At 41.9% G+C, this 27,226-nt stretch overlaps 1 protein-coding gene across 6 annotated transcripts in view; it reads left to right on the top strand.

Moving 5' to 3' along the window:
• Positions 1–27,226, top strand: part of trappc9 (trafficking protein particle complex subunit 9) — a 1,142,468-nt gene that overhangs the window by 303,318 nt on the left and 811,924 nt on the right. For all 6 annotated transcript variants that reach the window (XM_072467873.1, XM_072467875.1, XM_072467870.1 and 3 more), the window contains one exon: positions 7,632–7,784. In XM_072467873.1, coding sequence (XP_072323974.1) covers positions 7,632–7,784 — 153 coding nt within the window. The remainder of the gene's footprint in view (positions 1–7,631; positions 7,785–27,226) is intronic.

Genomic DNA, 27,226 nt, shown 5'->3' with positions numbered 1-27,226 from the left:
ACCAGAGCGGGCGCTGCTCCCTTTCCTAGTTCCAAATCCACCCAATGTGGGGCGTGGTCTGAAACGGCTATGGCTGAGTACTCCGTTCCTGCCACTTTCGGGATCAGTGCCCTTCCCAAAACGAAAAAGTCTATCCGGGAGTATACCTTATGGACGTGGGAGAAGAAAGAGAACTCTGGCCATCGGCCTGGCGAATCTCCACGGATCCACCCCCCCCATTTGTTCCATAAATCCCTTAAGCACCTTGGCCGCTGCCGGCCTTCTCCCGGTCCTGGATCTGGACCGGTCTAGTCCTGGATCCAGCACTGTGTTAAAATCCCCCCCCCCATTACCAAAGTTCCCACTTCCAGGTCCGGGATACGTCCCAACATTCGCTTCATGAATCCCGTGTCATCCCAGTTCGGGGCATATACATTCACCAGCACAACCGCCTCTTCCTGCAGTCTGCCACTCGCCATCACATATCTGCTCCCACTGTCCACCACTATATTCTTAGCCTTGAATGATACACGTTTCCCCACCGATATTGCCACCCCTCTGTTTTTCGCGTCCAACCCTGAGTGGAATACCTGTCCCACCCATCCTTTTCTTAGTCTAACCTGATCCGCCACCTTCAGGTGCGTCTCCTGGAGCATGACTATGTCCGCCTTCAGTCTTTTTAAGTGCGCAAACACCCGTGCCCTCTTAATCGGCCCATTTAAGCCTCTCACATTCCACGTGATCAGCCGGATTGGGGGGCCATTCACCCCCCCCCCCCCCCCCCCCCCTGTCGACTAGCCATCCCCTTTTTTAGGCCATCTCCTCATCCAGGTCCCGTGCACTCGTCTGTCCCCCAGGCAGCGCCTTCCCACCCCGATCACCTCATCTCTTACCAGCTCCCCCTTGCACTCAGCAGCAGCAACCCAGTTAATCACCCCCCCCCCTAGATTCCCCTCTAGCTTGGTTACTCCCCCCATATTGCTTCCGGAAGTCAGCTAACTCTGGCTGACCTCGGCTTCCCCCGTTCACTCTTTGACCTCCCTGCCTGTGGGGCTCCCTTCCTTCCTGCGCCCGTTTTCCCGCTATAATTTCCATAGCAGCGGGAAAATACCCGCGCTTTCCTCTCGGCCCCGCCCCCTATGGCGCAGTTCCCTCATTCCCCTTCCCTGTCCCTTTTCCCACCGGCGCCCACATTTCTTCGTGTCCCCCCCATCGGGGGGAGAGAAATTCCCCGTCCAACATTGCTGTACAATAGCCCTCCCCTTCCCCCACTTTACATTTCTGTACCACCACCTCGCTGCTTCTCTCCAAACATCAAACTCTCAAATCTAGTCCAGTTTCTCTTCTTGGATGAATGTCCATGCCTCATCTGCCGTCTCGAAGTAGCGGTGCTTGCCCTGATGCGTGACCCACAATCACACCGGCTGCAGCACCCAAATTTCATTTTCTTCCTATGGAGCACCGCCTTGGCCCAGTTAAAGCTCGCCCTCCTTCTCGCCACCTCCGCACTCCAGTCCTGATACACACGTATCACCGCATTCTCCCATTTGCTACTCCGTGCCTTCTTGGCCCAGCTCAGGACCATCTCTCTGTCCCTGTAGCGATGGAACTTCACCACTATTGCTCTTGGTGCTTCACCTGCCTTTGGTCTTCTCACGAGGACCCGGTACGCTCCCTCCACTTCCAGAGGGCCTGTTAGTGTGTGGAGCATCGTGCTCACATAAGCCCCAACATCAGCTCCCTCTGCTCCTTCAGGGAGACCTAGAATCCGTAGGTGTTTCCTCCTCGAGCTGTTCTCCAGGGCTTCCAACCTTTCTATGCACCTCTTGTGTAGTGCCTCGTGTGTCTCCGTTTTTACCACCAGGCGCTGTATCTCATCTTCATTCTCGGCTACCTTTGCCTTCACTCCACCGAGCTCCATCGCCTGGAGCTTTTGTGTTTCTTTCAGTCCCTCGATTGCCAGTAGCATCGGCGCCAGCACCTCTTTCTTGAGCTCCTCCACACATCGTCGGAGCAAGTCCTGCTGGTCCGGGCCCCATACCATCTGGGCTCCATCCGCCGCCATCTTGCTTCTCCCTTCTCTTCTCTGCCGCTGCTCCAAAGGATCCTTCGCAATCTGGCCACTACCGCCGCTCCTTTTCATACACACCCGGGGGGACTCCTTCCTTCGTCACCCCACACTGGGTTAGGTCGAAAAAAAATTCCGTTGGGGCTCCCGATAAGAGCCCAAAAGTCCGTTAGAACGGGAGCTGCCGAAACGTGCGGCTTAGCAGTGCATCACCGCAACCGGAAGTCTGAACAATAGTACCATAAAGCAAGAATATCATGATTCCTTCACTTTAACTCTATCTAGAAATAAATGCAATGATATGTAATCTTGGTGTCTGAACACCGATTGTTGTAAATACATATACCATATCAACAAGCACCAAGTATCTGTAAATGTTATTGTGAAGATGCTTGTATAACACCACATAATGGTAATTGAACTGCTTGACAAGCTGCAGCCATCGTCAGATCTATTTGTGTATATATTATACACACGCACACACATATATTTGTCAACGTTTACAATGGAAACTACCTTTGTGGGAACATTATACTGTAATTACACTCACTGTAATTAGATCGTTTGGAGACTTGGACGCGAGATGGCAGATGGAGTTTAATCCGGACAAATGTGAGGTAATACATTTTGGAAGGTCTAATACAGGTAGGGAATATACAGTGAATGGTAGAACCCTCAAGTGTATTGACAGTCAGAGAGATCTAGGTGTACAAGTCCACAGGCCACTGAAAGGGGCAACGCAGGTGGAGAAGGTAGTCAAGAAGGCATACGGCATGCTTGCCATCATTGGCCGGGGCATTGAGTATAAAAATTGGCAAATCATGTTGCAGCTGTATAGAAACTTAGTTAGGCCACACTTGGAGTATAGTGTTCAATTCAGGTCGCCACATTACCAGAAGGGTGTGGAGGCTTTAGAGAGGGTGCAGAAGAGATTTACCAGGTTGTTGCCTGGTATGGAGGGCATTAGCTCTGAGGAAAGGTTGAATAAACTTGGTTTGTTTCTCTCTGGAACGAAGGAGGTTCTGGGGCGACCTGATAGAGGTCTACAAAATTATGAGGGGCATAGACAGAGTGGATAGTCAGAGACTTTTTCCCAGGGTGGAGGGGTTAATTACTAGGGGGCATAGGTTTAAGTGCGAGGGGCAAGGTTTAGAGGAGAAGTACGAGGTAAGTTTTTACACATAGAGTAGTGGGTGCCTGGAACTTGTTGCCGGAGGAGGTGGTGGAAGCAGGGACGATAGTGACGTTTCAGGGGCATCTTGACAAATACATGAATAGGATGGGAAGAGAGGGATACGGACCCCGGAAGTGTAGAAGATTTTAGTTTAGACGGGCAGCATGGTCGGCGCAGGCGTGGAGGACCGAAGAGCCTGTTCCTGTGCTGTATTTTCTTTGTTCATTGTTATTTTTGTAATTAATTGGAAACCTTGCCATGTAGCTACTGGCTAAAGGGTATAAAACATCATGACAGAACCTCCATTGGCCACTGGGTGGAATTACCACATCATAAATTTGGAGGCAGTTTCCATTAGAGACATGGACATGGGAATTAGTAGCAGAAATATGTAAAAATAAGGATATCATTTATAACATCAAAATGGGAACCAAGTTATACCTGAGGACCCTGACTCAATTATTCCTTGCCTACAAACCCCATTTCAAATGAAGACTACTTGGTTTTGATTTTGATTTTGCTACTTTGCATTTTGTTTTGTTTCTTTTGAACACTATTCTGTATGGGAGGTTTGTGGGTATTCATAAATAGTAAATGGATTTAATATAATTACACATGTTTAAATGCAACGAATATGTGAGAAATTTCAAGTTACTTTAGATTTTTTGGATATATTTAAAGCTGACTTGTACATTGAGTTTATTTTTGTGAACTATTTCAGAGATGTATTTGAAGAATAATCCTAGTATCACTTTTCCAATTCTTTAAAAGCAATTTTGCTTCACAATGGATCCTTGAAGGTACTTGGGTAATACAAGAGGTAATAAAAGTGGATTTTTGAGCTGAAAGAGGGAAAGATTTGAAGTAATTTGCTGATGATGCTTCAAACATCTTATCCCATGAACCTCACAAAGCACAATAACTTAAATATTGAATTATCTATGTTATTTGTAGATAGGAGTTATAACTCTTCACTTCCATGCCATGGGAGATCAAAGTACATTATAGAAATGAAATGCAGCCCCTTTTGGGAATCACTCTGCACTTGCTCGTTCCAGGTACAAAATAACAACAAAATAATCTGTTAGCCTGCTTCGTATCCCTCCCACATGTGTCACTCGAGTTTCATCAATAGATTTGATCGTACAGTTGAGGTAATATCGTGATTGTTTTTTTGGGGGGGGTTGCTGTAACTTGTCCACTAAAAATACCCAAAATGTTTGGGCTGTTACGGTCAACAGCAAGTTAATTTTTAAGGGAACGATAATTGAGAATTAATGCCAAAGCACCTTTCTGGCTTAGAAAATAGAATCCCCCAGGTGCAGAGTCATTTCTTCAGAGGTTCTTTCATGTAGGAGATTTTCAAAAGAAAACTACAGGGTACATGTCACCACTGATGGAAGATCTGCAACCACATATGAAATCCAATTATAAACAATGACAAAAGAAGTTTCATTGTATCTTTTTCTTTAAAAAAAAAAGTTTAGGGTACCCAATTATTATTATTTCCAATTAACGGGCAATTTAGTGTGGCGAATCCACCTAACTGACACATCTTTGGGTTGTGGGGATGAAATCCATGCAGACACTGGAAGAATGTGCAAACTCCACACAGACAGTGACCCGGGGCCAAGATCGAACCTGGGTCCTCCACTCCATAGGCAGCAGTGCTAACCACTGTGCCACCGTGCTGCCCTAGAAGCTTCATTGTAAATGCTGAAAAAGAATGAGCAAAGTTCCTGACATGGTTTGTGTGCCATTAAATCTGTGTACATTTTATGTATTTAAAAACTTATGACCTTAAAGACTGTTGTTCCCTGCATCACATCATTTTTACATTGTAATAATAATAATCTCTATTAGTGTCACAAGTAGGCTTACTAAAACTGTAATGAAGTTACTGTGAAAATCCCCTAGTTACCACACTAAGGCGCCTGTTTGGGTATATTGAGGGAGAATTCAGAATGTCCAATTCACCTGACAAGCACATCTTTAGGGACTTGTGGGAGGAAACGGGAACACCCGGAGGAAACCCACGCAGACACAGGGAGAATGTGCAGACCGTGACCCAAGCTGGGAATTGAACCTGGGTCCCTGGCGCTGGGAAGCAACAGTGCCAACCACTGTGCTGCCGTGCCACCTATTCTCTATCCTGATGCACATTTGGTAATTTTTCTGTGATACAAGATCGATGTTAATGATTGCTAAATTAGAAAAGAACAAATTGAAACAAAATGCCATGTGTCTTGAGACTTCACAGTCAGAAAAGCAAGATATCCAAGGTTTACTTTTCAATTTGCTTTATAGACATGTCGCAGTGGAAAAATGTGCAGATTAAGTGCCATCTTCTAAGTCTCTACATAGCCCTCAATCAACCTTTGCCTTATCCAATTACATTACTAACTCCATCTGCAAACACCTCTCATCCTGAAAACGACAGTGCAGCATATTCTCATCTCCAATAAATGTTTTGAATTATTGATCCCATTCATAGTTGAAACTGTTAACATTACATTTTTGTCCCTTCCATTTTTCAGAATTCCTGCTGGAATAACTGCTGAAAAATCTATATTTCAGAATTGTTCAGCTTGTTAAAATGAAATTGAGAATTTGGTTGTTCTTTTTAGTGATCCATTGGCTTCAAAATAAAAACTGCAAAAACAAATTCTTCCGACAAATTGTTGCTATTCTTGGAAAATTGTGCAATTGCCCTTGCATTGAATCTTAAGAACAACCAATTTCTCAGTGTATATATATCTATTATTGGAAAAATCATACCTTTCAAAACTTTATCCGTTATTTTTTAAAGCCTCTCTGCCATAGCTGATCTCTGCTTATCTATTTGTTTGTCCATCATTTGCGTGTGTGTGCTGGGTTATCTTTAAAAAGGGATAGATAGTTGTACTTCCAGAGTACAATTGTGTAAGTACCAGTTCTTGCAATTTGTTTTCACAAACAAATCTTTGTTTTATAATAAATCATCAGTTTATTTAAAGAAACCTGGTTAAAGTCTCTTTTATTTTGAGTCTAACAGCAGCTAAGGTAAATAATTGGCTATATTGGTGAATGAAGTAAACTTTTCAACTAATGGTGCGATCTGGGGTAGTGGGGCTCAATAAATTGCGTACTCTTCCCATCCCAATCATAACACTATGGCCAGTTATGCAATTTTCTGTGTATGGGGTCCTTCTTTATGCATATTGGTCGATGTGTTTATTAATTTTATGTGTTGCTGCATCTATACAAATTGATGCCCTTTTTGGACATGTGTGTTTATGGAGGCAAGAATTGAATCGGTTGAAAACATCACACATTTTCCTCTAAATTACTGGAGGTAATGCAATATTTTCTGCAACTCTGGAGATTGTAGTCCTCAGTCAGCATATGTTTACGATATCTTGTCAATATTAGAGGAATATAATAATTAATTTTATTTGGGCCTTTTGTGCTCCTTGAGTTCCAGAACTAAACAATAACCTACTATGTCGTAATATGTTCTTGGGACTAAATATAATAATCTTTATTTTCACAAGTAGGCTTACAATAGCACTGCAATGAAAGTTACTGTGAAAAGCCCCTCGTCGCCACATTCAGAATGTGCAAATTACTTAAAACATTTTTTTTAGAGTACCCAATTCATTTTTTCCAATTAAGGGGTAATTTAACGTGGCCAAACAACCTACCCTGCACATCTTTGGGTTGTGGGAGCGAAACCCACGCAAACACGGGGAGAATGTGTAAACTCCACACAGACAGTGACCCAGAACAGGGATCGAACCTGGGACCTGGGCGCCGTGAAACAGCAATGCTAACTACTGCACCACCGTGCTGCCCTAGAATGTCCAAATTACCTAATGGCATGTCTTTGGGACTTGTGGGAGGAAACCGGCGTACCCGGAGGAAACCCATGCAGACACAGGGAGAACATGCAGACTCCGCACAGACAGTGACCCAAGCCAGGTATTGAACCTGGGACCCTGGCGCTGTGAAACAACAGTGCTAACCAATGTGCTACCGGGCCGCGCTAAAAACAAACTTCGTCAAAATATGCAATGTAAATCAAGTGATTTGCTGCATTATTTATTCCAAATGGTCCTTGAACATCATATCAAATGTTAACAGGAATTTTGGTTTGTTTCATCGGGTATTGTGATTTTTGGTTCTGAGTTTACTGAGTTCATACTGATTTTCTAACTTTCCAAATTCTAGTTTCTATTTTGAAGAATTAACTGTTTCTGTACTAAAATCTATTGTTGAAATGTTTTTTTACTTAACAAGCAGAAATGTTGATTTATTTGAAAATAAAACAGCACATGTCCAACTATAGTTATCAGCTGGACTTCATTCAATTTGGCAGATTAGTTTGATATATTATGTGGTTCATGTATCAAGTTCTTTTGTCGTTCACAGAAAAACTGTATGGTGACTTTCTGAGCTGGAATTTAGAAGAATTGCTCGCACAATTTCCACTTGAATCTGGGAAGATTGCTGTTTTCACAGTGAACATTCAAGTGAAATTGGACTTTTCCTGTCAAGAAAACCTTCTCCAGGACCTCAATGATGGTAAGCCACCCTTTCATTAAAATGCATGATTATCCAGCATTGGTTGGTTTTAGTATTGTTGGATAAAAATAACTGACTAGAAAAGGAAATTTGAATTGGAAGAAGGTGTTTTCAATTCCTTTCGGGGCAATTGAAGGATCATGTAGTGTAATCTGTACTGCATTTTCTAGTTCCAGGAAAGATGCCATAAATTGTTATTTATTGCAGCTGTACATGGTGGAGGCAGTATGTAGTAAGGATGCAAGGGTAGTCGATTGGCAACTGGCACGGCATGTTAGAGGGAAGTTGATTTTTAGTTTCGTTTGGCCATCTTGAAAAACGGCAGGCAACTGGAGCTGTAACTTGAGCACCAGTTTAAAAACCACACTACATTCAGCATTTAAACTTAGTTGAATCTTAAATGCTGTCAAGGCAGCCATTGCCATAACTTTTTGTCTTGCATTCAACAGGACAAATGCAGGAATGCCACTTTTCAATCGTAACAATTTATATTATGGGGAGGCGGTGGCGTAGTGGTATTGTCACTGGACTAGTTAACCAGAAACCCGGGGTAATGGTCCGGGGACGCGGGTTTGAATCCCGCCACCTGCAGATGGTGAAATTTGAATTCAATGAAAATCTGGAATTAAAAGTCTAGTCTAATGGATCCTGAAACAATGCTGATTGTCGTAAAAACCCATCAGGTTCACTAATGTCCTTTAGGGGAAGGATCTGGCCTACATGTAACTCCTGACCCACAGTAATGTGGTTGACTCTTAGTGCCCCCTCAAGGGCAATTAGGGATGGGCAATAAATGCTGGTCCAGTCAGTGATACCCATGTCCCTTGAATGAATATTTTTTTTAAAAAAAGATGAAAAGGGTACTGATTAGTTGGCAAGACATCTCTGGCTGAGGCATTGCCATGGCAAAAGCAATGGGGAGCTCTCGGCCTTTCAAGCTCCCAAGTAATTCAAAAAAGGAGCAAAACATGAACACGTTCCTTTTGTTTTCAGAGAATGGTACCCTATGTATGAATATATATATGTTGCTTCTAATGAGCGTACATGAGCCACGATATGAGCTTGACTTATTATCTTAATTTAGTTGCTCGTGGAGCTATTAGTGCTTTCAGGATTGTTCGGCAAGTGCCCCGAATTGCAGAATTTCATCGAACAGTCGATGTTTTGTTTTGGATTTTGCGAACATGGGCGGGTTGGGTACAGTCTACACTGCTTATTGTGAACAAACAAAGCAACATGTTATGTGATTTGGTGAGCTAATCTTTGGGATTTATGACCGATGTTCATACATGACGTTGCTAAATTATGTGGTAGGCAGAATGTCCTTTTGGACCAATGGCGGCATCATGTTAGTGTTGAATACCATTTGTGTAGTTATTGCATAGTAATAGAATGAATGCGTGGTAATGCATAATCCATTCAAATTTTTTGAGGTTTAATCTTTTCAGGGTAATTTAAGGGAGACCGGACATTTTTCAGGTCTGAAAGTGGCAACCTTTGTCCATGTCCCTTTTGTATTGGTTTATTATCATGTACTGAGGTACAGTCAAAAGTAGTGTTCTGCATGCAGCTCAAACAGATCATTCCGCACATGAAAATAAAATACATAATAGGGCAAACATAAAATACACATTGTAAATACATAGACACCGGTATTGGGTGAAGATGTGTGAAGAGATCAGATCAGTCCATCAGTCTATAAGAGGGTCGTTTAGGAGTCTGGTAACAATGGGGAAGAAGTTGTTTTTCAATCTGTTAGTCGGTGTGCTCAGACTTTTGTATCTCCTGCCTGATGGAAAAAGTTGGAAGAGTGAGTAAGCCGGGTGGGGAGGTGGGGGGTCTTTGATTACGCTTCCCGCTTTCCCAAGGCAGCGGGAGATGTAGAGAGAGTCAATGGATGGGAGGTGGGTTTGTGTGATGGACTGGGCGATGATCATGACTTTCTGTAGTTTCTTCCAGTCTTGGGCTGAGCAATTGCCATACCAGGCTATGACGCAGCCAGATAGGATGCTTTCTCTGGTGCACCTGTAAATGTTGGTAAGAGTCAATGTGGACATGCCAAATTTCCTTAGTTTCCCGAGGAAGTATAGGCGCTATTGTGCTTTCTTGATTGTCATGTTGACGTGGATGGAGCAGGACAGATTTTTGGTGATGTGCACACCTAGGAATTTGAAGCTGTCAACCATCTCCACCTCGGCCCCGTTGATGCAGGGGTGTGAAATCAATGACCAGCTCTTTAGTTTTGCTGACATTGAGGGAGAGATTGTTGTCGTTATGCCGCTCCACTAGGTTTTGGTTGTTCGTAATATGCAGAGTGCAGACCGTAGTCAACCAGCTGGTGCTTGCAAAACCCAAAGCAAAACATGATCAGGTGTGATTCTGCAATTGGGAAGCACTTGCTGAATAATCCTGAGTATGTTAATAGCTCCACTAACAACCAATTTAAGATATTATGTGGAGATGCCGGCGTTGGACTGGGGTGAGCACAGGAAGAAGTCTTACAACACCAGGTTAAAGTCCAACAGGTTTGTTTTGAATTACTAGCTTTCGGAGCACTGCTCCTTCCTCACCTGAGGTAGGGGCAGTGCTCCAAAAGCTAGTGATTCGAAACAAACCTGCTGGACTTAACCTGGTGTTGTAAGACTTCTTGCTGCAATTTAAGATAATCAGTCAAAGTCTTAATGTGGCTCATTTACGCTTGCTAGACGTAATATGTGTTCATATGCAAGGGCCTTTTTTTTCGCAAACAACAGGAATATTTTCAAGGTGTTTATGATTTTTGACTTGCTTCAAGCCTTCTCCCATCGTTCCTCATTGGCAGAGGTTTTGCCATGGAGAAAGCAATCGAGTAGACTTGCCAGCCAATCAGCACCCTTTTCTCCTGTATTATAAGTTGTTGTGATCATTTGAAATGTGGCATTTGTGCAATTGTCCAGATCAGTGTAAAATGAGAAGATTTGGCAAACATGTCTCTCTTTCTAGCAATATTGAAATTATGAACAACTAAGTTAATTCCAATAGATGCATTAGTCGCAAGCTTGAATATTGTTCCCTTTGTGGGAAGCAACTTGTAGTGTGTTTTCCAACGTGGGTGAGACAACAAAAATGTAATTTAAAAAGAGTTCTGTAAGTCCATGCAGAACTGATTCCAATATTCTTCAATTTATCAATATTGTTTATCTTCTTCAGATGAGTCGTTAAACCTAATATCCTATATACCGCTATAGTTGATTCAGTTGTGGCTATCACCCTTCTCAATAAATGCTATCAAAAATTGAGGAACTGGTTATTTATCTGCTGGTGTATTGACCCTTCTTGTGACTTGTATCACATACCAAGATAATTGCTAAAATAATTGAGAATAGCCAACAGTTTGTTCAGCATTATGTTATTAGACGTCAATGATCAGTCCTAATTCCCCCAGTGTCTGCTTGGGTCTCACTCCCACAACCCAAAGATGTGCACGGTAGGTGGATTGTCCACGCTAAATTGTCCCTGAATTGGAAAAATAAATAAATAAAATAACGGTAGAGGACTTGATGAATCTTTCAGGTAAATTGAAGAAAATTGAAGCAATAAGAATCATAGAATATCAGTAGAATGAATTGCTAAACAGTAGTAAAATTATTGCACATTATATCTTAAACCTGCAATAATCACATCATAATTGATAATGTTCTTTTGCATGTTATTGCTCTTCAAGGATTTGGATTGCACCAAAATTCTGTTGTGACAGCTGCTAGCAGCAAACAAATAGATCAAAAATAAACATCTCTTAAATACAATTGAACATTAGGTTAGAGATCATTTCTGTGATTCATTTCAAGAACATAGTTTAATCTTGTGTCATGACATCCTGGTTCATTCCAGCCCCCGGAGTTGCAACACAGGGGAAATTAGTTTTTTAAAAAATACCCAAGGTCCTTGGTTGAGCCCAATAAACTACAGTCATTATGTTTGTAACTTTAACACAAGTAACCTTCTATTATGAAGAGACGTCCTGCTATCCACTAGTTATTTTGTCAGATGGCTTGCACAGCTGGCATTGCACCAGAACTGAAAATTGTATACCACAATAATCATTTGGCATTGAGATTTGATAAGAAATTTGGCATGTCTCTTTTTTCCTGAATGCAGCTTATCCCTGACAGGTGCGTGAAAAGGCCATCATTCAAATGTAGATAATCACATAGCTTTTAAAACTTAACATCAACATTTATAACTGTGCGAGACAAGATGGAAAGTGTCAGTTGCTCTTTATTCATAACTTAATACATTTTTTAAACTAAGAGAATTAATTATTCTGTTGATACAGAAATATTCTAGCTTTGTTCCCTAATTTTGCAGGTTTATATGTGGATGCAAAATTTTCGAATTGGTGCTTCGTCATGATTTTGGTGTTGCAGGCAGGCTGCCTATTTCGATTGAAACAAAAATTGAGTTGTTTAATACATTTGCAACACCAGTTTTGCAGATTACTAGCAAGTTGAAAATCTTCATCAGTGTTTTAAAGTTCACCTGTAGCTATTCAGTACTTATCATATCAGTCTTGGAAACATGCTCATTTTCTCCCAATTTTTATCTGCAACAGAAAGAAGCACAGGTTACAGCAATGTATAACTGAATCTTTGGGTATTTCATGGTGAAAACTGATATAAAGAGAAACTGTAAGTTGCAAATCCCACAGAGAATCAGAAAGAAGTCCGCAAGGTGGTATGTAAGGAAATACTGAAATGAGATAAAAGAGTAATAAAACGGGCGAAAAGAAGATAATGGGCAAAGATAAACCTCACAACAAACATAGCAGAAAAGCAGATCATTAATTTAGGGGGGGAATACTGAGGGGGATTCTCCTGATGTGGCAGAGAATCCCCTGTCGGGAAAAAGTGGGATCAATGCAAATGGTTATTTGAACCTATTTGTATCCTGGACACACATTCTCAATATCTCCGTGATGGCCGGGATTCATGTGAGTGTGATTGGAGCAGGTATTTTCCAGTGTGGCCCTGTTGCAGTGGTTCTTGTGGTGGGCCAAAGGGGGCCTTCCTCTCAAGTGGTATTCAACTTGGAGGAGCACTGCATTGTCAGTTGAGGGTGGATGGTACATGGTAATGAACAGGAGATTTCCTTGCCCATCTTTGACTGGTGCCATGAGAATTCATGGGGTCCAAAGATGATGTTGAGGACTCCCAGTGTAACTCCCTTCCGACTATGTCACCATCTCTTGTGGGTCTGTCCTGCTGGTGGGATAGGACATGCCCAGGAATGGTGATGGTAGTGTTTGGGACAAAATCTGCAAGGTATGATTCCATGAGTATATCAAGCTGTTGCTTGATTAGTCTGTGAAAGCTCTCCCAATTTTGGCACAAACCCCAAATGGTAGTAAGGAGAACTTTGCAGGTTCGACAGGGCTGGGTTTGCCGTTGTTGTTTCTGGTGCTTTGGTCACTGTTGGTAGGTCTGTCTGGTTTCGTTCCTTTGTGTTTTCTTTGAACAGTTGAATACAACTGAGTATTTTAGTTTGGAGGGGCATTTAAGAGTCCACCATGTTGCTGTGAGTCTGGGGTCACATGTGAACCTGACCTGATCAGACAAGGATGGCAGCTTTCCTTCCCTGAAGGACTTTAGCGAACCTGATGGGTTTGTAATGACAACATTATTATGTCATCATTAGACTTCTAATTGCAAATTTTTATTGAATTCAAATTCCACTGTCAGCAGGGATGGGATACAAACCTAGTTCCCCAGCACAGTACCCTACTAATCCAATGACTGCATGTATGTCACACACACCCTCGCGTGTGATGTGTTGAAAATGCATGAATCTGGGATTCAAGTGATTGACAAATTCAAAAGTAGTCTGATATATTTTGGCAAATTAATAGTAATAAATTTGAGTCTGGAAAGACTTTATATGTGTTAAATGTTCATTAATTTCATATTGTGAAAATGATTGCTTAATAGGACTTATGTGCCATTTGTACCAAAGTAATCAATGATCAACATCCTGCCTTTTTTTCATTGATAACTTATTTCTATTTGAGAATATCAATGCCAACATTGTTCAAGATCCAGGAACAAACATAACGCTATTAGTCACCAGTAGGAGGTAATGTTCAAAATGCTGGAGGCAGCTTCATTCACTAAAAATATATGAGCATAAACTCAATGCAGTGAATGGTGAACTTAACCGCTTGATCAATGCTAATACTTATTATAACTGCCATATATCTTGCCTTTCAGGCCACAAGAGCAGTAACATTTGAGTTACATAAATTCTCCTTGTCTTTATCCATTTCTCCTTTGTGGGTGCAATAAAGATGTTCTTCATAGATGCTAAATTTGTTACCTTCGATATGTAAAGAATACATTATGGGGGGGTGTATCGTGTTAATGTTTTAGTTGTTGACTTCCAGATATTCCAAAAATATCTCACAGAAAATAACTGGTTCTCTGTAATAACTTTTCTGGGAATACAGGTTTATCCAGCTCAGGAGTGAATATCGACTTTTAAGGACTGATTTATAAAAAAAAAAAATCAGAAACGGTATTTTTTATTGTTGAAGAACAAAGATGAGGTTTCATTTTCATGAAATATAGCCTTTTTATTGGGAATAGTTTCCTCTCTAACAATGGCATAATTATTGTTCATCATCGGATAACATGATAGGAAGAGGGGCATTTATTTTGAGAGATGCACAAAATTGCTCGACGTAAAAAAAATTTGTAATGCTATTAACCTATTTATAAGATTGTATTATTAGCTGGATTAGCAATTCAAACTGGCAACTGAAAATTTGAAGTCAGTAACATAATTGGTAAGATTGACATTATTACAAAGAAGTTGTTTTCCTTTGGTCCTTTCGAGATCCATCTTTCAGTAGATCGGTGTTATTATGTTCCTTATTTTAGCAAGCAAGAGAACATGACATTATTCTTTTACTCTACTTCAAACAAATTTAATTGCCACCCACAAACATAATATTTGTACTGTACACAAAATTATATAGATGTCTTAGTCATAGAAGATACATGACTTTCAGATTGAGAATTTATTCCACACAGCTGGATAAAATACAACCGAGAAATTGATGCCGCAACTGAAGTTGGGCCTCTGTTTTGATAATATTTGATTATTTCATTTATTTTTTTAATCTTCATAATGGCTGACTTGTTCATCTTTTCATGTTTAAAATCATCAATACATTTCAGTCTTAAAGTATTATTTCTACATTGTATCGTAAATCAAATAATGAAATTATAGTGTAGGAACAGAAGTGCCATATAACAGGATAGAAACATAGAAAGTAGAAGCAGGAGAAGGCCATTTGGCCCTTCAAACCTGTTCCACCATTCATTCTGATCATGGCTGACCATCTAACTCAACAGCCTCATCCCGCTTCCCCCCCCCCCCCCATTTCCTTTAATCCTTTTTACCCTAAATGCTATATCTAACTGCTTCTTGATAACATGCAATGTTTTAGCTCCAACTACTTCCTGTGGTAACAAATTCCACAGGCTCACCACTCTGGGTGAAGACATTTCTCTTCATCTCTGTCCTCAATGGTAGTAAGATTCGCCTTGTCTCTTGCTCATAGATAAGTCAGTCCGGTTGAATGAATTTCAATAATGTTTATTTCTTTAAGAATACATTTTGGTACATTCACACAAAATTAGCTAGAAAATACTTTTTTTCCTGTGTCTCTGGAAATGTCCTTGAGACACCAACGAGTGGAAGCAAAAACTTGAAGATAAAAGTGACTTCAGATTTACAAAATTAAAAGTCTTTTCAACAAAGGCCTTTAAAACTAATTTTTACCAATTCTTCAAGGATTCTCCGATGGCTAAAATGCCTCTGCTAATAAGTTAAACCGTTCACATTCTTATGGGAATCCTTATCAGGGTTTAGCCCCTTACTTAGTTTCATTGGTTCTAATTCTCAGCTGAGACCCCCCTTGATTCATTCAGGAAAGTGTCAGTCACTTAACAGGCGATTGGTTAATTAGACATCCATCAATTACTCCAAATTAATTAATTAACTTATCCACGACTTTTGTCCCATGACTCTTGTCCCACGTTCAAACTCCCTACGTAACGTCTGCTCTCAGTTACGAGATTGTTGAATGTACCTTCATATCAGTACTTGCAGTACATTATTCGTAACATTTGAAACAGTCATGGACAGTATTCAAACGATTAGCCAATTTATAACTTATTCATATTTCTACAAATTCTGTAATATTCAGGAATCATTTTAGCCAATATCTTAAAGGACCCCCATCTATAATTGTTGAATCCAACAATGGTCTACCCCGTATCCTTAGAATGTGACCTCTGATTCTGGACACACCCACCATCGGGAACATTCTTCCTGCATCTACCCTGTCTAATCCTGTTAGAATTTTATAAGTTTCCATGAGATCCCCCTTCATTCTTCTGAACTCCAGTGAATACAATCGCAACCGATTTAATCTTTCCTCCAAGTCAGTCCCGCAATCCTGGGAATCAGTCTGGTAAACCGTTGCTTCACTCCCTCTAGAGCAAGAACATCCTTCCTCAGATAAGGAGACCAAAACTGCGCACAATATTATCGGTGTGACCTCACCAAGGCCCTATATAATTGCAGCAAGACACCCCTGCTCCTGTACTCTAATCCTCTCGCAATGAAGGCGAGCATACCATTTGTCTTCTTTACCGCCTGTTGAACCTGCATGCTTACCTTGTGACTGGTGTAGAAGGACACCCAGGTCTCGTTGCATATTCTCCTCTCCTAATTTATGGCCATTCAGATAATATACTTCCGCTTTGTTTTTGCTACCAAAGTGTTTTTGCTCCAAATTATTTATTGCATCTTCCATTCATTTGCCCACTCACTCAACTTGTCCAAATCACACTTTCGGATCTCTGCATCCTCCTGACAGTTCACCTTCTCACCCAACGTGGTGTTACCTGGAAAAAGGATGTCAACAGTGAGGATAATGGGAATTAACCTTGCTCTGTTCTATACACAATATGTTATTCAGCTATTGCATCAAACAACAGGAAAAAAAGGGGCAACACAGTGATGACTAGCACTACTTCTTCACAGCGCCAGGGACCTGGGTTCAATTACGGCCTTGGGTGACTGTGTGTATGGAGTTTGCCCTTTCTCCCCATGCCTGTGTGGGTTTCCTCCCAAGTGCTCCGGTGTCCTCCCACAGTTCAAAGATGTGCAGGTTCGGTGGATTGGCCATGCAAATTTACCCCTTCCTGTCCACTGATGTGCACGTTAGGTGGGCCTAGGTAGGGTGCTCTTGCAGAGGGTTGGTGGAGACTGGATGAGGCGAATGGCCTCCTTTTGCACTGTCCCACAGCTCCTCCATCGGTGAGTGTCTTGGCATCCGTGGGCATGTTGTCATTTCTTTACGGAGGAAGCTTTTGATTTTTAAGTGTCGTTGTCCGTTCCCATTGGGCCGTTGAAACCTCGCTGTCAGCTCCTCTATAGTTGCTAGTTTGTCGTCGATGCAGATGTCCCTGAAAAGCTGGAGTACATTGTGGCTGGTGCAAACCTGTGATTATTGCAGATGTGGAACATGTTGGACATTTCAGTCAGGGCGAAGTGTTGCCGCAGCTGGTTTCATTTCCGGAACATGACTATTACCACTGGGCTTGTATAGTGCTTGGCTGGCAGAGTTGAGAGTGCTGCTCCAGGCAAGGGCCTAGAGGAACATCCCTAGGCAGGAGTTCTCCTCCATCCTTACCCATTCAGTTTCCGGCTCCTTTACCTATCCCTTTACTCTTTTTCCTGTGGCTGCCCAGTGGTAGTATTGCAGGTTTGAGAGGACCAGACCCCCCATGCTTTTTCTTTGCAGGAGTTTTTTTGGGATTCTTAGATTTACACACAAGTGCCATAATCATTTTGTCTACTGTGTTAAAAAAGGCCTTGGGGATGCAGATCGATATGGATCTGCAGGTCCTTCTTTACTTCCACTGTACTCGTCAGGTTTCATTTGTGGATCCGTGTCCATTGTGGGCACTTTGGATCCCCAGGTAGCAGAATTTGTTTTGGGCTTGTTTAAACAGCAGTCCCTCCAGCTCTGCCCCTCTCCCTTGTGGGTTTGCTGGGAAGATTTCACTTTTGCTCAGGTTGAGTTTGTAGCCTGAGAAGGCTCAAAACTCTAAGGAACAACATGATACCCTCCATGTTGCTTTGGGGGTCCGAGACATAGAGGAGCAGATCTTCAGCATTGAGTGAGACTCTATGCTCTCTGTCCCCTCTCTGGATCCCCTCCTAATTTTTTGCCATTTTTCGTGTGATCACCAGTGGCTCAATTGCCAGGACAAATAAAAGTGGGGACAGTGGGCGTCCCTGCCTTGTGCCCCTGTGCAGCTGGAAGTATTTAGAGATTGTGGTGTTAGTCTGCATTCTCTCCCTGGGAGCACTGTATGGACGTTGCACCCAGGCAGTAAACCCTGCTCCAAGCCCAAACCGCCCCAGTACCTCTGTGAGGTACGTCCACTCGGCTCTGGGGCTAGTTTTCTCGCTAGTGTGGTGGCCCCCCTTCTGGGGTCGATCTAAGCCTATGCTTTGCCTGCTAAGTATCCTGCCCCTCTTCCTCCACCTCCTGAACTCTCTGCCAGGCGGTACAGTCCCACGCAAATTGTCTCTTGGTACTTCTGAGTAATCGTTTCACCGCTGTCTTCCCAGCCCGTTCTCTTAGACAAATTTATTCACAGGGTTTGTAAAGTAATGACCGCTGCACTGGAAAGTGACCCATAGTATGGCTGGGTACAACCAAATTTCACCCCACTTTTGTACAAGGCCGCCTTTTGTCCGGTGCTTGGCCAGGTCTGCCCCGATGTCCTGATATATCCTAACCTGGAGTCCTTCCCAGTTGCAGGTCTTTGTTTGCTTAGCCCAGCGCAGGATTCTTTCCCAGTCCTGTTCCTGGTGCACCTTGGCGATTATGGCGCTCGGTGCTCCCCGCCCTCAGGTTTCGGCCGGAGCGACCTGTGCGCTCTGTCAGGTTGGGGAAGCTGTCCCTTCCACCAGATTTCCCAGCATCTGAGCCACGTATTCTGTCGGGTTCCTGCCTTCGGTTCTCTCCGGCAGGCCCACTATCCTCAAATTGTGGCGCCAAGACCGGTTTTCCTGGCCCTCTATCTTCCATTTTAGGCTTCTCTATCCGCCTCTGGGGTGATGATACGGTCGATCTGATCTGTTGCGGCTTTTCCCAGCTCTTTGATGGTGTCCCTTGGCCTCCAGTTGCCTCTCTGCCTTGTCCAGGGCCACCTGCATGGTGGCCAGGGCCTCCGCAACCGCCACCCTAACCACATCATGTATGCCTGCCTTTACGTCTTCTTTGAGCTCTCTGGTGAGGAACTTCTTCCATCCACCCTCCGACAACGAGGAGCTCCATGTGTAGCTTTTTGGTCCCTTTTGTTCGGGTGTGGCCGGCGCTTCCACGCCTCATGGGTCCGCTGTCTCGTTCGCTCACTTCTGGCTTCTACTGCTTTTTGTCTCTTTTTGGCCTCTGGTACTGCTGTTGTTCAGCATTGATCCTTGTGCTGCTACCTGAAAGAGTGAGGGGATGCTTTTTTCCCTGGTCCTTGCGGGCTATTTTGGATAAAGGCCTAATTTTGAGTTCTTGGGAGGAGAGCCACCTTTTCAGCATCCGCTCAGCATATCCCTGTCACTGGAAGTCAATAACCAGCCTTTTAAGTGGTACTTTGACACATGCTTTTTGAAAAATTCAAGAAGGCTTTGTCTTCATCAACCAACTCGATCAGTATATTCAATGAGATTAGTCGAGCATGGTTTAACTTTTAGAAATCTGTGCTGGCTCTACTTAATGAACTCAAACTTTTCCAAGTGTCTGTTGACTTTCCCCCTGATTATTGTTTTTAAAAATGTACCCACCACTGATGTTAAACTGACAAACCTGCCATTACTAGGACCATCCAAATACCTTTTCCTTAACAAGAGGGTCACATTTTCCATTCCCCAGTCCTCTTGCACCTCATTTCTGGGAAAGGTAGAAAATTATGGCAAGCTCTTACACTATCTTCACGCCCACTTTGTGAAGCAACATGGAATGCAAGCCATCTAGACCACGGGAGACTTTTAAGCATAGTTAGCTTTTCCATATCATCCTTCCCATTAATTTTCATCCCATCCATTACTTCTACCATCCCCCCCTTCTACCAATAATTTGGTAGTATTCTCCCCCTGCCCCCGTAAACACTGATACAAAGTACACAAGCATCTGTCACCCTGATTGCTCATAATAAACTCCATCCCGTTGCTACCCTCTTAGTATTTATATGTAGCTTGAAGACTTTTTGGAGTCACCTTTGTTAACTGCCTTCTATTCCCATACTCTCTTTGGGAGGAGTATTTTTCCTATTTGCTCTCAACTTGGGCATTTGAGCCTGGTTCTCACTTGAAGAATTCATGTGAGATGCATCATACCTCTTTTTTAAATTCCCATCATGTTATCTATCTCCCTCGTCATCAAAGAAACTATTACCTTGCGCCCTTTTTGAAATGTACCCAGCCTGTATTTGGAATATCACTTCCTTATGGACCATTCGTTGGTCTGTTACCATCTGTCCATCATTGATTTCACTTTACCCCAGTTAGATCCCCTCACATCCCATTAAAGTTAGTCCCTCCTTCAACATAGAAATTCTGCACTAGGTTGTTCCTTGCACTTCTCCATTGCTAATTTAAACCTTATGAGATCCAATTACCACACTTAATCAAGTGTTTCTCACAGACTCTTGGCCCATCTCATTGACCAGCAGCAGATCCAGGAATGCCTCCTTTCAAGTTGGACTGAGAACATGATGGTCAAGGTAGTTCTCCTGAATGTATTTCAAAAATTCCCCTCTCTCCTTACTCTAACATTTTACCAATCAACATTTAGGTTAATTAATTAATTTCCCCACTCTATTCTTACAAACCTCTGTGATTAGCCCTTCTTAGTTGGCAACTATCTAATAGAGTACTGCTCACATTGCTATTATTATTCAACATCTCACTCCTTTATGCACCATATTTCCCTTGTCTACTTTTTAATGTTGGTTCCCATTCCCCTGCCAATTTGGCCTACATGACCTTCAGCAATGTGGTTGACTCGTGAAGCCCTCTTAAATAGCCAATCAAGTCACTCAGTTCCAAGGCAATAAATGTTGGCCTCGCCAGTGATGCTCACGTCCCATAAATTAATTAAAATAAACATGACCCTGACACCAGAGAGACAACGGACCATTTGGGATTCACAGCTGTGGCCCGATAAATGCCTGTCTGTTCCCCCAGAAAATCTCCCATTACTATTGCTTTTCGAACCTTGTTCATGCCCCCTGTATAGCTGAGACAGCTGTGGTGCCTTGAACTTGATTCTGGCTGCACTCCCCTTATGAACTATCATTCCATGGTGGTAAGTGAAAAGCACTCTGCATTTTGCACTACCTGCCAATTTGTCCCTGCCTTTCTGGTGGCTACCTATTTCCTCTTTTGCTCCATACTCTTATGTTCTTTGGCGACCACAACTATAAGCTCTGAACCTCACTTGTGCACTGCAGTGACACCAACTGCTGCTCAGTCTCTGAAACCTGGAGCTTGAGCTATTGCAATTGATGACACCACAAATGATTACCCAGAACATAGGAAATGTCCTGGAATTCCTACAGATCATTGGATATGCAATCTAGGGATCAGAGTAATCGTGCCATTCCTCTGTTTTAAACGATGAGCGTTATTTATAAGCCTTCTGTGCCTAATAAAGTTTGCTAATATATCTTACAAATCTTAGAGCCCTTCCTTTTGATTTCACTTAGTTCCCATTTTATTTTATTATTTTGGTCTGTGAACCCATAATCGGAATGGTCCTTTAAGTAGAGGACACGAGCTGAAGCAGCCTGCGAGTCAGGACAGTGTGTTCCAGGTTTGTATTTTAGAGGAGAAAAGAGACTCGTCGGCGTTGAGTGAATCTTCGGAACTAGTTGTGGAGGAAGTTGGTTTGATTGGCTCAATGGCATCCTGTGGGTTTACCAGGGACCATGTTCTACCCGATAACAGTCAGTGATTGGTTCCTGCGTGATACTTTTTGAGAAAACTTTGCAGAAGTGTTTAGACCTTATAAGTGAAAGGAACAATCTCGCCCTCTTGTTCTCTCGCTCTGAAGTAAAGAACCACTTTATTGTTCTAAAACGAGTGAGTGTCTGGCAAATTGTAATGATATTGATTTTACAAAGAAAGTAGACAGCTTTGCCAGAAAAAAACATCTGAAGCCGAGAAGGTATAAGTATTGGAACAAAAGCTAAAACTCCTGAACGAATTTAACTGCAAGCCATCCTCGTGCATCAGAGATCCTTTATCCTTTTATTTTATCCTTATTTTCTTCCCTCTCCGCCACCCTTTCTCTCTATGTTGTGTCTGTGACTATAGAGTGGAATGGGTTGGGAAAGGGGTATTAGGTAGTCAGTTACATTTTTGTCAGCTTAATTATAGTACTGTTAAATAATAAAAGGTTCTTTGTGATTAAAATTTACAAACCTGGTGAGTGCAGTTTATTGGGCTTAGCCAAGGTCCTCCAGTATTTAAAAAAATAACATATCATTTCACTTGTGTTGCGACTCCAGGACAAGTGGGGCTGGAATTGACTGCGCACTAGCCCAGGGGGTCACATCTAATAAACCATAACAGAAGAGGAGATCTAAAAGCTACTTATTTTCCTTTGTTGCTGCCACTTAAATACAGAGAAGCTAACTAATAATAATATTCACTTGGTGTCACAAGTCGGCTTCAATGAAAAGCCCCTAGTTGCTACGTTCTGGCGCCTGTTTGAGGAGGCCGGTACGGGAGTTGAACCCGCGCTGCTGCCTTGTTCTGCATTACAAGACAGCTGTTTAGCCCACTGTGCTAAACCAGCCCCTTCCTCTGAGACTGCGTCCTCGTTCAAGAGTCACCAACCAGGAGATACATCCTCTCCACATCTACCCTGTTACGCCCTGTAATAATTTTGTAAGTTTCGCTAAGATCATTTCTTATTCTTCGAAACTCTAAAGCAGGGTTTCCCAAACTTTTCAAGCTGTGGAACCCCTTTGACGTCCCATGAGACCTGAAGGAATCGCTGCGAAACATTCTTATTTTGAAGAATTAAACCAAAAAAAAAAGATTATTATTGTGCCGTAAATACAAACATATAAAAGCTAACTTAAAATATGTTTCAATGTCTTATATGTATATATTTATTGCAATAAAAAAGTTCTGTTATTCAACATATATTTACAAATCTTACCTTTTTGTTCTTATTAATGGGAGCCTTCACTCTCACCCACCCTTTCACTCAGTCCCAAACTCAGCCCAGCTCCTCATGCCCCGCGGCTCCGCAGTCTCATGTACCTGAGTTTAAATTGAAGTATTTCCAGCTCATCCAATCAGAGGCCGGCTTCTCCGTTCGTTGGCTGCTGATAGGCTGACTAATGCACCTATCAGTAACCAACAGTGAAATAACCGCCTCTGATTAGGCAAGTTTACAGGAAAGCTATTTTCAAAATTTAAAGCATTTGGACAGACCGCAGAGGAACCCAGTTTGGAAACCATTGCTGTAGAGAACTGTGCAGCCCGCTTTTAATTTATGACACAGTCGATTTGAAAATAACAACCCTACACAAGTTTTACAAGGTTAGGTTATTACCAAAACTACTGCTTAAAGTTATTTCGGTAAACTGATAAAGTTATAAACTAGAATACAGAACAACGATTAAAATGCAGGTGAAGGAAGAAAAAATACTAAAGATGAAATTTCAAATCAGTCTCTGAGAAATATGGCTGTGGGCCCATTGCTTGAATTCCATTCTTTCTGAACTGAATGGTTTGAGTTCTGATTTCGCAGTTGCAGTGGCTTCTGCAGTTGGCCAGTTGATGTTTGGCTTTTTCAGGTGTATTCAGGTTTTGGGATAGAGAGATGGTTTCTTGATCCTAACTACTTCTGCAGTTAAAGCATTTGAAGATCACCTGGAATTAGCAGAAGAGCAGTTAATTTCTTAATACCTTTATCTTTGACTCCTGGTAGAGAAAATCCCTCTGATGTCTCGGAAATCTTCTGGGGGGTGGGGGGGGGGGGGGGCGTTAGGGACAGTTAAGAGCTGTGTGCTGCTATTGTCTCTCACATTGCCACACAAGGTAGCTTAATGCCTACTTTATACAGTTCAAATACATAAAAATAGCTCATATGTCAATTTGTGGAGCGGTTAATGCACAGAATCACAGAATTGTTGCAAAGCAGAAGGAAGCCATTTCACCCATCGTGTCTGCACCAGCTTGCCAGATAAGCATCATGACTCAGGTCCATTTCTCTGCCGTTTCCCCATACCCTGCACATTGATTACTTGAATAGGAACATCAAAGGTCCTTCTGAATGTCTTGATTGAACCTGCCTCCACCACATTTCCAGACAGTGCATTCCAAACCGGAAACACTCGTGTGAAAATAAATTTCCTCATCACAGTTGTGTCGTCAAATGAGCCGATGACTGGTACGGTTCCAAATGTTGGCATCGCGTTGAAGAGTAGTATTCCATGAATTTGTATTACATGGATTGTTCTATCTCAATAGTGTTTATCATTAGCATTGTTTCTGCTTCACAAGGGATGCATATTAGTGTTGAATCGTATGGCGGTCTTATTTAAGGGAAGGGAGATTTTGCGATAGTATATTGATTAGTATGTTAAGATAATATGTTGGATAAAATAAGTAATCACTTGAATGCATGTTGATGCAAATACATATCTGATGTGTTCTGGTCAGTTGCACATGTAAGCAGAAGGAAGAAGTCGCCTAATAAAGCTCTTGGTTCAACCTCTGTGCCAACCTTTTGACTATGTTTGTGTTACTGTAAAACCCCAGATAATTCAATGACATGGACAAGTATGTTGATGCAAGGGAATTGCAGTCAATCCCCTTACAATTGATGCAATATTCTTAAATATTCTTAAAAGTTATGACTGAGTCCACTGATATTTTAAGGAAATTACAAATGTTCCTTGTATTACTTTTGTGGTCAAGGGCCATTACAGGGAGATGGATGAAATCAATAGTTAGGGAACAGATTATGTTACATGGACAATAAATAATGGAAACAATATTCCCAGTGATTAAGTGGAGGAAAATGTGGCTTATCCAGGACTGCATTTCTGTACAACTTGGGTCATGTAGTCTCACCATCTCTTTTGACATTAGTTCCAGCAAAAGCCAAAAGATTGAACAATGCTAAGTGACGTGCGATGTACGTATATGCAAACCTGCTTATATAATTTGGTAATTGAACTGTTAATTGCACTGAAGGCAAAAGATATGAGATTGCTTCTAATTGATGGCTGTGTGTTGCTTATATTCTCCATTTGGTATAGTATAATTTTTGATTGATGTAAATTGATCAGTTACAGCCAGCATGGATTTGTAAAGTGTTAAGAAATGTATAACAAATGGAGTTGAATTTTGTTGAGACAGTATTAAGACCATAAGATATAGGAGCAGAATTAGACCATTCGTTCTATAGAGTCAGTTCCGCTATTCGATCATGGTTGATATGTTTCTCATCCACATTCTCCTGCTTTCTCCCTGTAACCCCTGATGCCATTATTAATCAAGAACCTATCTATCCCTGTCTTAAAGGCACTGTGACTTGGCTTCCACAGCCTTCTGGGGCAATGAGTTCCACAGATTGACCACCCTTTGGCTGAAGAAATTTCTCCTCTTGTTGAAATGTGGTAGATAATAGAAGGCATTTAATAAAGTTCCATAGCAAGGTTTTTAAGAAAAGTTAAAACATGAAATTGGAGGCACCCTTTTAACATTGGAAGGAACTTGGTTAGGAAGTACGAGACAGAGTAGGGATAATGGGTGTGCATTCTAATTGGCAGGCTATGACTTGTAGTTCCAAAGGATCTGAACTGGGGTCTTAACTTTACATTATATTTATAAATGCTTTGGAGGAAGGAATAAAAACCATAATATCTACGTTTTCTGACGGCATTAATGTAGGTGGTACAGTGACCCACATAGATGGGTGCAGCAAGTTGTAAAAGTAAATGAGCTGAACAATAAATGACCAAGTTCTAAATGGGAACATGCAAGTTCACCTATTCCTGAGAAAGATATTTCCTAAATGTGGGAAGCTAGGTGAAGGAACAGAGAAATTTAGAGGTCCATGTACAGAAATCACTAAATATAAGTGGTAAGTTCTGAAAGAGACATTAAAATGGCTAATGGAATGTCAGCCTTAATCTCAAAGTAACTGGAGCACATGGTGTTGGCTATGTTACAGTTACCAAAATTTCCGATTCGGCCACATCTTGGGTACTGCGTTCAGTTTGGGCACTGTACCTCTGGAAAGAAATATTGCTCTTGGCGGGGTGCAGAGAGGTTTTGACCAATTAGGAATGCAGATTGCATAGGTTAGATTTGTATTCCTTAAGTGTATAGACAAACAAGGCATGATCTATTCAGACATTTGAGATGATCAAAGGCAGGTAGAGAGAAACTATTTCCTATGGTAGAAGTGTCCAGAACAACCTTACATATAGAGCTAGACCGATGAGGGTGATGTCAGAAAGAACCTCTTCTCATAAAGGAAAGCTGGAACTTACTCTCCAAAAATTGCTGTTGAGGCTAAAGCTATGTCAATTGGAAATTCCATGCTGAGATTGACATTTTTATTGAGCAAGGGTATTGAGGGGTATGAACCAAGGCAGGCAAATGAAGTTAACCTATAAATTCACAACTATTTTGTTGGAATCAACTTCGAGGGGCTGAATGGCAGTCTCTCGTCGTATGAACACAAGTTCAAAATTTGTAAGTCTTCAGTTTTTTGAGAGTGGATGTGGTGTTCACAATTGGAACTTGCAGCGGATTGTAGTATTATGTGTATGCATTCTTGTATGCACGTAGCACATTTTTATCACTGAGTTCAGAGTGAGTCACAGGTGATGCGATATATTTGGTCATTGGTTGCATATCACATTCTAAGCAAACCTTTTGCAAAAAACATCTGTGTAGGAATATCATGGGTAGACATTGATGAAGGTAGTCTGAAATATAGTTCTAGCAAGAAACTGACGAGACAGAGTACAATTTTGATTGAACACCCTGCCCAATTTTGAAATAAATAGAGAGCAATATGTGCAAAATTGACATTCTCCTCAATCCTCTGTTTGGTGAGTCAATTTGCCTCCATTTCAGCAGCAATGTGAATAAGCAACCTCCTGAGCAAATAGAATGACCGAGTGGCAGCACTCTTGCCTCTGAGCCAGAAGGTTGTAGATTCAAGTCCCACACCAGAGTATAGAATCTAGACTGACACTCCAGTGAAGTACTGAGGGAGAATTGCTCTGTTAGGGCTCTTGTCTTTCTGATAATGAGGCTCTGTCTGTCCTCATGGCACTATTTTGAAAAAG

This window comes from Scyliorhinus torazame, chromosome 11 (assembly GCF_047496885.1).
Source record: "Scyliorhinus torazame isolate Kashiwa2021f chromosome 11, sScyTor2.1, whole genome shotgun sequence".
NCBI lineage: Eukaryota > Metazoa > Chordata > Chondrichthyes > Carcharhiniformes > Scyliorhinidae > Scyliorhinus > Scyliorhinus torazame.
This window is presented reverse-complemented; position numbering and strand designations above follow the sequence as displayed.